General features: G+C 41.1%; 1 protein-coding gene across 3 annotated transcripts in view; it reads right to left on the bottom strand.

The window, feature by feature from the left end:
• Window positions 1–13,234, bottom strand: part of LOC136612216 (putative leucine-rich repeat-containing protein DDB_G0290503) — an 83,627-nt gene that overhangs the window by 22,743 nt on the left and 47,650 nt on the right. For all 3 annotated transcript variants that reach the window (XM_066592411.1, XM_066592413.1, XM_066592412.1), the window contains exons 16-20: window positions 8,252–8,315; window positions 7,298–7,435; window positions 5,809–5,940; window positions 4,419–4,492; window positions 2,756–2,840 (exon numbers count right to left, since the gene is read on the bottom strand). In XM_066592411.1, the coding sequence (XP_066448508.1) occupies window positions 2,756–2,840; window positions 4,419–4,492; window positions 5,809–5,940; window positions 7,298–7,435; window positions 8,252–8,315 (493 nt within the window). The remainder of the gene's footprint in view (window positions 1–2,755; window positions 2,841–4,418; window positions 4,493–5,808; window positions 5,941–7,297; window positions 7,436–8,251; window positions 8,316–13,234) is intronic.

Below are 13,234 nucleotides of genomic sequence, written 5' to 3'. Positions count from 1 at the left end.
TTTGAAATATCAATTCCTAAGCAGTGGCATAACTGTAGGGGGTTTCATTTGCAACAGGGCCCCTAAGCCAAGGGGCTCATTACTGAGCCATAAAAGACCAAAACTTCAAATGTGGTCCAAGGTAGAAGTGACAGCACTACCAGATCAGCTGAGACTGTGCTATGGAGAAGGAGGAGGAATTCTAAGTCATCACCTCCTCCCCCTTGACAAGTGGACACTCGGCGCAATGTCATGGGTCAGTAGCGGCATAAACTATGACGTGGGTACCCATCTGTTGCCAACGAACAAGTATCTGGCGGATCCGTACCAGTGCCTAAAGGCAGCATCTTCTCTGCTCATTGGCAAATGTTGAAGCCCCATCATTACGTTCACATAGAGCAGGCACACTGCTGAGGCAGTAGGAAGCTGCCTGTCTCAAGATCTACCCTCCGCTCACCTGTGAAAGGACAGTCACAGGCTTGATCACTATATACATATAATTTGGTAGGGAGAACCAGCTGCAACACATTGTAGCCAGACACACGCCTTAGGGAAGCTACTGATAGAGCTGGATTAGGTTACGTTCTTATTAGAGATGAGCGAACACGTTCGGCTCCGCCCCTTTTTCGCCCGAACACCGAACTTTGCGAACACTTCAGTGTTCGGGCGAAAAAGTTCGGGGGCCGCCGTGGCAGCGCGGGGGGGTGCGGCGGGGAGTGGGGGGGAGAGGGAGAGAGAGAGGGCTCCCCCCTGTTCCCCGCTACTGCCGCCCGCGCCGCCGCGCATCTCCCCGCCCCCCGGCGGCACCCGGACACTTACGCGCGAACACTGCAGTGTTCGGCAAAGCCGGTGTCCGGGTGCGGATGTGTCCGTAACGGACACGTTCGCTCATCCCTAGTTCTTATCACTGTTGTGGGTGCAGTTTTCCTGCTCCTTTATGGAAGCAGGAAAATAGAGTCCACTGGCTAAATGGATCAGTCTTATCATGAAACCGAACAGTGCCAAACAGATCTCATTGACTATAGTGGTCCATTTGGTTTCCATCTGGCTATCTGGTATTCTCCTGGACGAAATAGTGCAGCATACTGCAATATTTAATTCCGCAATTTTTATGGAAATCAGCAACAAATACTCCGAACCGCCGACACTGATGTGAAAAGATCTTAAGGCTGTGTTCACGTTGTAGTTTTGCAGTGCAGTGCTGGTTTTGTCCTCAGTTTCATACCCCATACAGAAAACTGTACGGGGACAGAACCCAGGATGGAACCTAGATGGCACCATAGGGGAGAATATGTGAGTCTTCTACATTGGACAAAAGATTTTGGAGCTCAGCACCTTTTTGTCCTGTGTAAAAAAACTGATGGGAATGAAAACCTGGTTAAACGGAGACCAAAGAGATCTCTATCTCACTTACTGCAGCATCTGGTTTGGTCTCATCCACGTTAACGAAAACAGTGCATACCTAACACTGCCTCCCAAAAACACAATGTGAAAAAAGCCTTGCTGACTTGGCTTGTAACTGATAAAACCAGCCCTGGAGAGGTTATGGGGGCAGTACCACTTAGGGCCTTTTTACACGGGGCAACCTGTTGGGCCCAGATGCCCAGTAGGTCATCCCGGTGATGATCGTTCCTGTGCTTTTACACAGGAACAATCATCGCTCAGTGAGTGGAAGCGGAGCGGGCTGGGGGGTTTTCCGTCCCACCTGCCTCCATTCGCAGTAAACAAGCAGTTGTTTATAGATGAATGACTGCCTGTTCACATGGACCGATCATCGTTCAGTTTTTATGCACACATAAACTGAATGACGAACAATAGGCAGAAAAAATTATTGTTCGTCATTCAGTTGGGGCATGCTTTTACACTGAGCAAACCAATCCCTCCATAGAGACACCTATGACTGCTAATAAAGGATTAGGGTGTCATTTAACAACAGTATCTTGATGTTATGGTATTGGGTCTCATGCAAGAATAGTAAGCTGATATTTCTACAGTATGCTAGCATCATCCAGTCACAGTACGACATATTATTTAACAATTGTATTTATTATCATTTGAGGTTAGGCATAATCTATCAGATTCTGGTACAGCATAGCGTTACCTGTACTTCCCAATAAAGCACATGACTCTTCGGAAGCACAGTCCACACCTCTGAACCGCAGAATAAGGATGTACGCTAGGCTGCAATCCATTCTAGAAAGGTCACTGAACTGCATTAAATTTATCCATCATACCCAGGGGCGTAACTATAGGAGATGTAGAGGATGCGGTTGCACCCGGGCCCAGGAGCCTTAGGGGGGCCATAAGGCCTCTCTTCTCCATATAGGGAGCCCAGTACTATGAATAAATCATTATAGTTGGGGGTCCTGTGACAAATTTTGCATTGGGTCCCAGAAGCTTCAACTTACGCCTGTGATCGTACCAACAATAATTATTTTTATAGTATTAAAGGTAAATGATAAATTTATCATTGATCTTCTCCTTTGTTAACACTAACCAATTATCAATATAATTCTACAGAAACAAGTGAATTTTAACAAAAATCCATTTATAAATAATCTATATATTAATAAATTTGCCATAAGTGATAGGGAGCCCAAGCTGGATAAGAGCCCATGAGCCTTTAGCTATATCCCTGGTCCTAAACAATAGATAGATTAGAATGCTGTGTAATGCCTAGCGAGTCATCAATTACAATACTATAATATCAGCAATACTATAACAGCCACATTACTGGAACAGTCATAACTTAATCATCTTAAAAGTTATTTTGTACCTTCAACTCTAGGGATGACTTTTCAATGCTCATCTCAGTCTTCTCCATCTCCCTAATCTGCTGGAGATGTTTCATTGCCTGGTCCCTATGCAAGTTAGGAAAACATTATTCCAGCCTGTTACTGTGATCTGGTCAGTGTAATTTGAAAATAGTGTAACTTGTGGCTATTTTGCCTAAAGTACTACTGTATTAATTTTGCAGGCTTATAGGGTCAAATGATAAAGGAGCAACAAAAGAAGTATTCCCACTTTATAAAGTGCTCGCTAGCATATGCCATCATTTTAAGATCAGTGAGGATCTAACCTATGACACCCCCCATGATCCTGAGAATGAAGTTGCTGCAACTCTCCCTTGCTGCTGCATCCTCGTCTAAGTTTTCCCGACATGCTAGTGCTCCTGGACACCCAGGTGTGCAGCAAACTACAGCACAGCCCTATTCAATTGAATGATTAAACAGGTAATGGATGCAATGCTAAACCAGTGCTGCAATTGCTTTATTCTCAGGATTGTGGGGGTTTCACATGTTGAGCCCCCCTAATTATAAAGCGATGACATATCTTAGCAATGTTCCATCACTTTATAACATGTGAATACCTCTTTCACCTGCTATTGACCACATACCATAAATGTACTTCATGCGGTAGCAGCTGGGATATAAAGTGGTCTTAGGCCCTGAGCTCATTCCATACCCAGCAGGCAAGGCTCCCATTTATTTCAATGAGAGCTGTGCTTGCAATTATAAGCGCCGGCCACTACACAGGGGGTGGAGCAGCGGCTTCCTCTCCAGCCCCTGTGTATTTGCGGCGCAGTCAGCGGGCACACAATCAGGTAATTGGTTGGGGTCCCGAGCAATGGATCACAGCTAATCAACTATTGATGGCCTATCCTCAGGATAGGTCATCAATAGTATTTTCCTCGGAAAACCCCTTTAAGAGTAGGATGTCATCAGAATTTCATAGGTGCAGTCATGTATACAGTCCCCTGTATATGGAGCCATGTAAAATTCTGTATACAAGTACCATACATGTATCAATATTCTCCCCTAAACAGCTGGCAAGAAAGACTGGTTTTAAATCAGAAAATAACTCAATTTTAAGAACATGTGTGGAAGTGCATTCGCACATCCATACACAGTGCAGAGTGGCACCAATTTATCAACCAATTTATCATATGGTAGTGTATATGAAGCCCAAATTGTACACTGCTAAATGAAAAAACACTGACTGAGATAGCGCTCATTAATCATTTAAAGCGGTATTCCAGAGACAGTTTTTTTTCAACTTTTCACCCATCCACTGACAGTTCTATTAGGGTCCAACTACTGGGATCCCCACCGATCTTGAGAACGGTTGGTCTCCAAGTGAACGGAGTGGAGGTTGCACAGGCGCACAATCACTCCATTCATTTCAATGAAAGCGCAGGAGATTACCATATGCTTAAACTGGGCAATCTCCGGTGCTCTCATTGAAATGAATTGAGCAACGAGGCACCTGCGCAACCTCAAATCCGTTCACTTGGAGACCAACCGGACTCTTGTTATCAGGACAAGTGAGGGTCCCCACATTACGTCTTCGGAATACCCCTTTAACAATCAGAAGACAAAGTGTACAGGATAAGTTTAGATAAAATCATTCTATGACTGGCAAAGAGGTAAAGAACTTACTTCTCTTCCACCTGTTTCTGTAGAGAGGTGACCAGTTGTTCCAAACGCACTTTCTCTGTACTGCATTCCGTGTACTATAGAAAGTATAATACATTATATGTACTTACATACAAATTGTCTTTTTTTCTAAGAAATGGGAAACTAACACTTTAGTTTTTGTTTCTCTACTGGAATTCATCTTTAAAGGGGTTGTCCATGCAATTAAAAATAGGGGGCAAAGTTTTAATAGACATTATACAAGTAACTTACCAATTACACTTTAATTTGACTGCAGCCTCTGACTCCCGTTGTACCTCAGGGTTAGATGATCCGAAGTCTGTTAGGTGTGGAATGGTTGAGGCAAGACTGCTGATCATGTAACCTTCTCCCCTCTCTACCCCTTAGAAAGAACATGACAACTCACTGCTTCCTTCTACAGCTGAGGCATATAATGCCCCTGTGCTGTAGAAAGGAGCTGGTAGTTTGTGTACATTTTCTGCTGTCTTGTTCTTTCTAAGGGTACTTTTACATGGGTCGATAGTCGCCCGACTAAGATAAAGGTAAAGTCCCCTGGTGCAAGCACCAAGTCATGACTGACTCCTAGGGTGATGTCACATCGTGACGTTTTCTTGGCAGACTGTTTCTGCAGGGTGGTTTGCCATTGCCTTCCCCAGTCATCTTTTACCATCCAGCAAGCTGGGTACTCATTTTACTGACCTCGGGAGGATGAAAGCTGAGTCAACCTTGAGCCAACTGGGCAAGTTCACCTAAAAGCTAAATGTCTGTCAGCCTATTTAAACTAGCAGTCATTCAACTATGAATTAATTCCAGTTTACTCTGAATGGGATAGGGCGGCCAGAAGAAATCTCCGGCAAGCTCTGCCTCCATTTACTGAGTAATCATCGCTCCTGTGTGCAAGCACCCAACAGTCGTCCCATGTAAAAGTATCCTAAAAGAAAAGGTGAGCAGGGGAGATCACACAATTTGCAGGCAGGACATCTTGCTGCAAGCATTAAGCATTGCAGCCTTCTAGTCATGTAATACTGGGACACAATAGAGGACATGGGCTGCAGTCAAAATAAAATGTAATTGGTAAGTTATTGTATAATGCCCACTAAAACATTGCCCATATTTAAAACTGAGTGGAAAACCCCTTTAAAGAGTTTACACAGAAAAGATTTGCTGCAGATATTCTGCCATATACAGTACATCTGAAGAATCCATGCACTTGCTGCAGAAACTATGCATTCAGATACATTGAACCGAATCTGCTGCAGTCTGTACACTTCTGGCCATTTTGTTGCCACCTTGTAGTTTTGGCGACAATTTATAGAAATCATAGTTTTTTTTTAATGCAACTTCAGAAAGCTGCAGCAAAAATGGCAATGTGTGAACACGTCTTAAATCGAACCTGATCCCGAGCAGACTCCAGTTCATGATATTGCTCTTCCAGTTCTGTGTCTTTTGTCCTCAACATGTCCCAAACCTTCTGTAGTTCCTCCCGGACCAGCGTTAATTCAGAGTCTACTTCCTCCAAGGAAGTCTGTATAAAATATATCTGAATTAGGTAGCATTGAGACTGTAAGCATCAGAATGTAATACTATTGCATAACTTTGTCAACCTATTGAAAATATTTAAAGTTATCATCTTAACAAACTTTTCTTTTTATAATCTGTATTACCGAGGGAACACACCATATTTAATTTGATGCTCACCTTGATATCTCTAATACTACAGTGTTTCAATGAAAGTAAGACCTACACCTAAAATAAGCCCTATCCTGATTTTATTTTATTTTTTGGGGGGATGCCTTGAAATATGAGTGCTACCCCAGAAATAAGCCCAAGCTGCACTACGTGAAAAAAAAAAACAGTACTTGCCTAGCAGGCGCCGTCCGAATCCCCCTGCTGTTTTTCCGCAGTTCCAGGAAGGCTTGCTTGCAGTTCTCAGCACTGACAGAACATCACTTCCTAGTAACAGGTTGTAAACCCCGTCTCCAGCAAGTGATTTCTTTGATTGGTTCTCGAGCACTGCAGCTCAGCTAATCACTGCGGCACTCGATGAACTAATCACAGCCATTGGTTTTATGATTGGTTTATCGAGCGCTGCAGTGATAGAAACCAGGTTACAAAAATCCCTAAATGTAGAGAAACAGAATAATCTATATATAGGAAAACAAATTCCAGCTAAATAAAGTCCTTAAAAGGACTAGAGGCAATCCTCTAGAAGTGCTGGAAAGTCCCTAATAGATAGTGTCCACTATCGGACCAAATAACTTATAAGAAGAAAAGTAGAGCACCTGCCAGCCCTGATGGTGGGCTGACAGTGAGAAGTTGTATCTGGTGAGGCTCTCTGTTATGTCTATGGAAACTGATGACCAGGTGCCAGAGGCTGATCCTGGGGGGAGTTTGAGCTTCTCTCTTTACTGGACCTGGAGGTCAGAAAGGATGTTTTCCAGTCAGACCAATTTCCAGGGCATCAGAAAATGTAAGTGTAATTAATGGTGTATCAGTAGAATTTAATGTTTGTTTTTTTTACTTTCCCATATATATAAAATTGGAAAATGATTTACTATACCAGGTGAATAAAAAAGGGGATAATACAGTGCAACAGTTAATTTTCCAAAGGTCCTATCTGAGAACCATTCTGGATCTGGCTCATGGTCATATTTTAAGTAGCCATTTGGGGGTCCAGAAAACCTCTGAGAGAATATTAGAGATTCTTTTGGCCAGGCGTACATAGGGATGTCAAGAAATATTGTCATGCCCAGTGTCAAATTTCACGCCCAAGGTCTCACTGTCGTAGTCCTCTGGTACCTATGCCTATTATTGAGGTAACTTTTGAATGCATAGGTATACATCTAGTTGGCCCAATACTGTGTTTATACATAGATACTGACCTGGCTTCTTCTTTCTGCTGTAAGTTTAGACTCCAGTTCTCCTACCCTGCTCTGTAGCACCTCCCGCTGACTTCTCTCCAATTCCAGCTGCTGCCGGCATGCATCCAGCTCAATGCGAAGGACAGATCCGTTTTCACTCTGTGTAGTATATTACAGTTACATTTGGTAATAGGTTTCTGGCTTGGCTAGTGAGAGACCTATAGAAGTGGGTCAGGAAGAGTATTGTTTAAATTGCTGCACACTGATGAGGGGCAAAAACCCCTCATGAATGCTGCCTTCCAATAGGTGACGCTGCAGAGGTATTGTTCCATCTTCCCTATCTGCATATTTCCCAGAGGAGCATGGATGGCCTTATAAGTCTCCTCACACATCTTCTAGGTGTTCTTCTTAAGGAGAAACGATACCCTTCCTGACCATACTCTATCTCCAGCATATGTGGAACTCGGTAGTGTACAAATTAATGTTTCATCTTAACGTTTCAACGTTTCTAAAATGGTGATTGGCAGAATTTCTCCTGTCTAGGGAGCTTGCATTGGAGAAAACAGACGAAAATCTGACAGCTCAAAAGCTGTACCAGACACTTGAAAACAAAGAAGAAAATTTCAATATAGTCTTATTATAACGATAAACTATAATCATGTGCAATGCCGCATAAAAATGTATATGGTTGCTAAAATACAAAAAAACTGATAGGTGTGGTAGGTGACAAATTATGGTTGAAGTATCAATGCTAGAATAATAATAATGGATATCCATTTGTTGTAGAATGTGAATTACTTTTTTAAGGACATTAAAACAAATAAATTGGATGACAAGTGTTTTTATGTTAATGATGGCCACATATAACAGTCTTATGTACATTTTATCTCTTGTGGAAGGTGGTATAGTTGGATGAGGTCAGGTTAAAGTGAATGCATTAGAAGAAAAGTATGGTTATAATAGCAGTTCTCTCACCTTCAGCTTTCTCATCTCTAATGCCTTGTCTGATCGCTGAGTTTCAAGCTCCTTTATTGTCTCACTGTATGGATAAATTTGTATCCAATCATCCTCAACCCAAATGATCTACACAAGTATATTCTACATTCCAGCAGACAGTCTATTAAGGTATAACAGGGAGTGGCAACACAGTACAATGTACCTGGGCAATATTAATTTATTGTACCAACTTCTGTAAATAAGAAGGGCCTGGCTATATTTATACTTATTGAAGGCAGGCATTTAAGACTATAAGAGGATACAAAAGACTACAGACAAGCAAAGCTTACAGACATTCCACAAATGTACTATGGCAAATAGATCACATTGTTTCCACTTGACATGCTTGTCAAATGTGAGAAAAACGTAAGCATTGGTGCACTCAAGTTAAGTGGTATATGGCTCATAGAAAAACCTATTATCAATTTTTCATCCTCGTTGCCTCTTTACACAAAAGTAAAATTAACCTACTTGAAAGACCTTTGCTACATTGCAATATGTTGATGCATGTGTATAGAATGCCTATTCTCTGTAGTATAAGCAGTAGATTAACCATAGTGGGTGAATACTATATTGCAGTCATATGTAGCAGTGTCATTACTGGTTTTGCAATGGTCATTGCAATTAGCCCCTGAAGTGTAGGGAGCCAAGAGGTCCCCCTCCACATAAGTGAATCTGGAGCTCCATTCCAGGTCATGGCATCTTCTATTATTTATCCTCTAGTAGGCAAACTTTCTGTGTCCAAGCAATAAGACTGCAGGACACATGCAGCTAGGCAGCAAATGATAAAGAATCGCCAATAAATTTAGAGAACACTGATTGACCCTTTCAAGACTGTTAGCGCAATCTCGCTCTTAGATATACTGTGGGTGCCATATTTGGTGTGATTTGTAGGAGCCCAGAGAAAATTATCTCATACAACACAATGGGATGTGTTACCAAGAGATTTTCTGATTCATTGTGTTAAGACACTGCTTTTATAGACAAATAGGTAGGTTTCAGGTTGATACAGAAAGAAGTGTTACAAGGCCAAACAAAGCTACATCATTCATTTGGTTTAAACTGTTTTTCCCTTGAAGTGTAAAGAATGATCAGGTTCTGTTGACTCATTTCTCTGGGTTGCACTGTTCTAATAGACATCTCCTGTATCTTGCCTTTTGAGGACTCACTGTCTTTGTCTCAGGTGATAAACATCATTAACATCATGTAAGGAAATTACTCTGCAGAACATTTGGCTTGCAGACATAGCCGAAATTAGACTGAAATACAAAACTAAATAATAAAAGATATAATTTCTCTCACAAGACCATAAGGTCATTAAGCCATTCTGGGCTAAAACATTGTAAAGTTGGATATTTTTTAGGCCTTTCTCATAGGATCTAAATGGAACCATAAAAATAACCTTGTCAGCTTGAAAATACATTCCATTTTGTAGGCAGTATGTTATAGAGCAGGAGGAGCTGAGCAGATCAATATATAGTTTTATGGGAAAACTTTCAGTGTAACTTGTATTTTATAAATTTTAAACTCTGCTCTTTTAGAGTTTAGATGTCCAGTTGGAAGTCCTATCACTGATTTACAACTATTTTTCTATGACTATGCATACACAGATAGCTGTCAATCAGTGATAAGACTGACCACTGGATGTCTAAGCTCAGAAAGGGCAAAGTTTAAAATGAGTAAAATATCAGCTATACTGAATCTTTTCCAACATATCTATAGATTACAAAAAAAGGGAATAAGTGGCCAGCTTCTTCACACAACTTCTTTCTTTCTTTATTGAAAATTTATATTCAGAACACAAAACACAAAGATAAAAATGTCTTGTCGGCAGCGACGCATTTCAGCAGCAACTTCTGCCTTTGTCAAAGCTGACTACAACAAGGAAATACAATGGTTTTAAAAGAATAAAAACAGCTTAATGTCTTTGGTTCTTGATATTGATCTGCCGTGTCACTCCTTTCCATTTCCCCATGGATACTACACCTCTTTTATCGAAGCATCTATTTGAAATAATCTACAACTTACTATGTTCTTAAATACATATAGAAATGTTACTTATCAAATTCAATTCAATATACGGTAATATAAAACATTGTTGGTGTAATAGCCTAGTCCACAGCAACATCCCTCTATAAGGAGAAGACAAAATCATGATAAACAAAAAATGCAACAAAAAGGCAGGAAAAAAATGCTAAATTTTAGTATATAGACAATAAATCCGTTTTATAATTCGTTCCTTGTATCTAACTTGAGGATCCAGAATGCCTCTCTTTTTAGGACTTTCTTTTTCATATTACCTCCTCTATTTCTACCTTTCACCGCTTCTATATCTTGGAATATAAATGGAATCAAGATAACCATTATGACAATCCAAATGTTTAACCGCACCTGGACTGTTATTATTTTTATTATTGATATCCCTCATATGTTCCATAATCCTGGTTTTTACTTTCCTCGTGGTACAACCTGTGTAAACTTTGGTGCACTGTGTGCATACAATATTATAGACAACAGTCTTAGTATCACAATTGATAACACAATTTGTTATATTCTGTTTTTTTGTCAGTTCTAAAAAAGCCTTTAATTTTGTTAGCAAACTTGCATGCCCCCCCCCCCCGCATCTGAAGAAGCCCTTTTGTGACAACCAGCTTCAAGAGTTACTAGTTCTTTTTAAATGACTGTGTGACAATTTATTTGATAGATTTTTGTTACACCGTGGCATGCATTGTATACTCCCTTCCAAAATAGGTTTTAACTGTTTTATCCTGTTTCAAGATAGGAAGGTATAAAAAAAAATTTTTTTAAATTTAATATCGGGTTTCCTATATAAAGATATTGATATATTCTCCGTCTCTCCATCACCTCTCAATCTCAGGTCTAGAAAAGGAATCTCAATGTCACTTATACTACTCAGAAAACACAAATTATACTGGTTGTCATTCAGATATTCAACAAGCTTATCTCAACTTCCGCATTCCAGATAATGACAATATCAGCGATATAATGTGCATACCACACCAGCTGGTCCATATATGGATTGTCACGAGAAAAAAAACATGCTTTTCTTCCCAACATGCCATTAACAAGTTGGCCAAGGTGGGTGAGAATTTGGACTCATAGGGTCTCCGGTAATCTGTAAATAAAAACTTCCATCAAAACAAAAAAAATACGTTTTAACAAAAAATCTATACTCAGGACAATGAATTCTCTCAAATCCTCATTCTAATTACAATATTTTTGTAAATGGTATGAAATAGCCACCTGGTGTAGTTTGCACGAATACAAAGTGGCAACATCATGTCATCCATTTATAATGACTTTTCCATGTGAGCCGCTCTGGCTGTTGTATCACATCTTTGCTATCTCCCAAATGGCCTGGTGTTCTCAATACCAAAGGTTGTAGAGTAGAGATGAGCGAGCATACTCGCTAAGGGCAATTGCTCGATCGAACATTGCCCTTAGCGAGTACCTGCCAGCTCGGGAACAAAGATTCGGCTACCAGCGGCGGACGGGGAGCGGCGGAGGAGAGCGGGGAGGAGTGGAGGGGAGATCTCTCTCTCACTCTCTCCCCCCGCTCCCATCTACTCACTACCGAAACTCACCTGTCACCCACGCCGGCAGCCGAATCTTTGCTCCCGAGCGGGGAGATACTCGCTAAGGACAATACTCGGTCGAGCAATTGTCCTTAGCGAGTATGCTCGTTCATCTCTATTGTAGAGCTTTCTCTATCCAGGCACTCAGCCACTCTTTGAAGGAGCCAATCCCTAATACTATGGGGAGAATGGAGGAAACACATTTTTTTGACCATAGAATGCAAAAGTTACAGAAAAATCTGGATATATATAATGTGCCTCTCTATCTGAAATAGCTCCTAAACTGGTCTCTTCTTCTAACAAGATTTTTAATTTTTTAAAATGTTGATAAATCAACATAAAGATACTATTTTGCGTCATGATCATCAGATTATTAATAATAAATATTGTTCGGTGCACTATTCAGACACAATCCTCTGCTTCTGTGTCTGGCAGACATGGGCATCGTCCTGCTCTCCCTGTTTCCTGAGCTTATATTTATTCTCTTCCAGCACTCCTGGGGTTAATTGCTTCTGGGCCTCCTGCTCAGCTGATGCACCTTTTCTAATCACCACCCTATAAAGCTGTCCTGGGCCTTTCAGACAGTGCTGCAGTTTTGTCGTGAGATTTGTTTCCATAACTCCATGTTTAGCCACTGCTCCGGCAGTTACCTTGCTATCGTGCTATCTGCTCGTGTTTTATGTTTTATTGTTCCTCAGTTTGTGTATCTTGCTGTCTGTTATCCTTGTGAGTCTGCCTCTCTATTTATCCTTGTCAGCTTGTTCCTCCTTTGTTTCCGCACTCCCTGGTATTGTTCGGTCTTTTGTCATATAGGTGTTCGGTCCTGTCAGGGTCAGTCAGCGCCTAGAGGAAGACCACAGAGTCATTCTTATCAGGGTGCCAGCCCTGCTTATAGGCGGGGGGGCGGGGGGGTTCACTTTCCTTTCCTTTCCTTTCCTTTCCTTCTTATCAGCTCAGGGCAAGATACTTTCCCTAGTCCTCATCTGTATACCGGGTTTGTACATGTGGTATCTTACCTCCCACGCTGAAGTCGGCTGTCAGCTGTGCTGTATTGGATCATCACCTATCCGGTAGGTTGACACAGTGGTTCCACATGCACAGTCGTTACAAATGTAAAGGAAAGGAGTTTGCAGAGCAGATGCAATTATTGGATTTGCAGAAGCTGGAGTTAGTGCACCAAAGTTTACACGTGTACCACAAGGAAACTAAAAACCAGGATTATGGAACATAATAGGGATATCAATAATAAAAATAATAACAGTCCAAGTGCGGTTGAACATTTTTTGGATTGTCATAATGGTAATCTTGACTAATTTATGTCCCAAGGTATAAAAGCGGTGAAAGGTAGAAATAGAGGAGGTAATAT

The sequence above is a fragment of the Eleutherodactylus coqui genome, chromosome 2, assembly GCF_035609145.1.
Source record: "Eleutherodactylus coqui strain aEleCoq1 chromosome 2, aEleCoq1.hap1, whole genome shotgun sequence".
Taxonomy (NCBI): Eukaryota; Metazoa; Chordata; class Amphibia; order Anura; family Eleutherodactylidae; genus Eleutherodactylus; species Eleutherodactylus coqui.
This window is presented reverse-complemented; position numbering and strand designations above follow the sequence as displayed.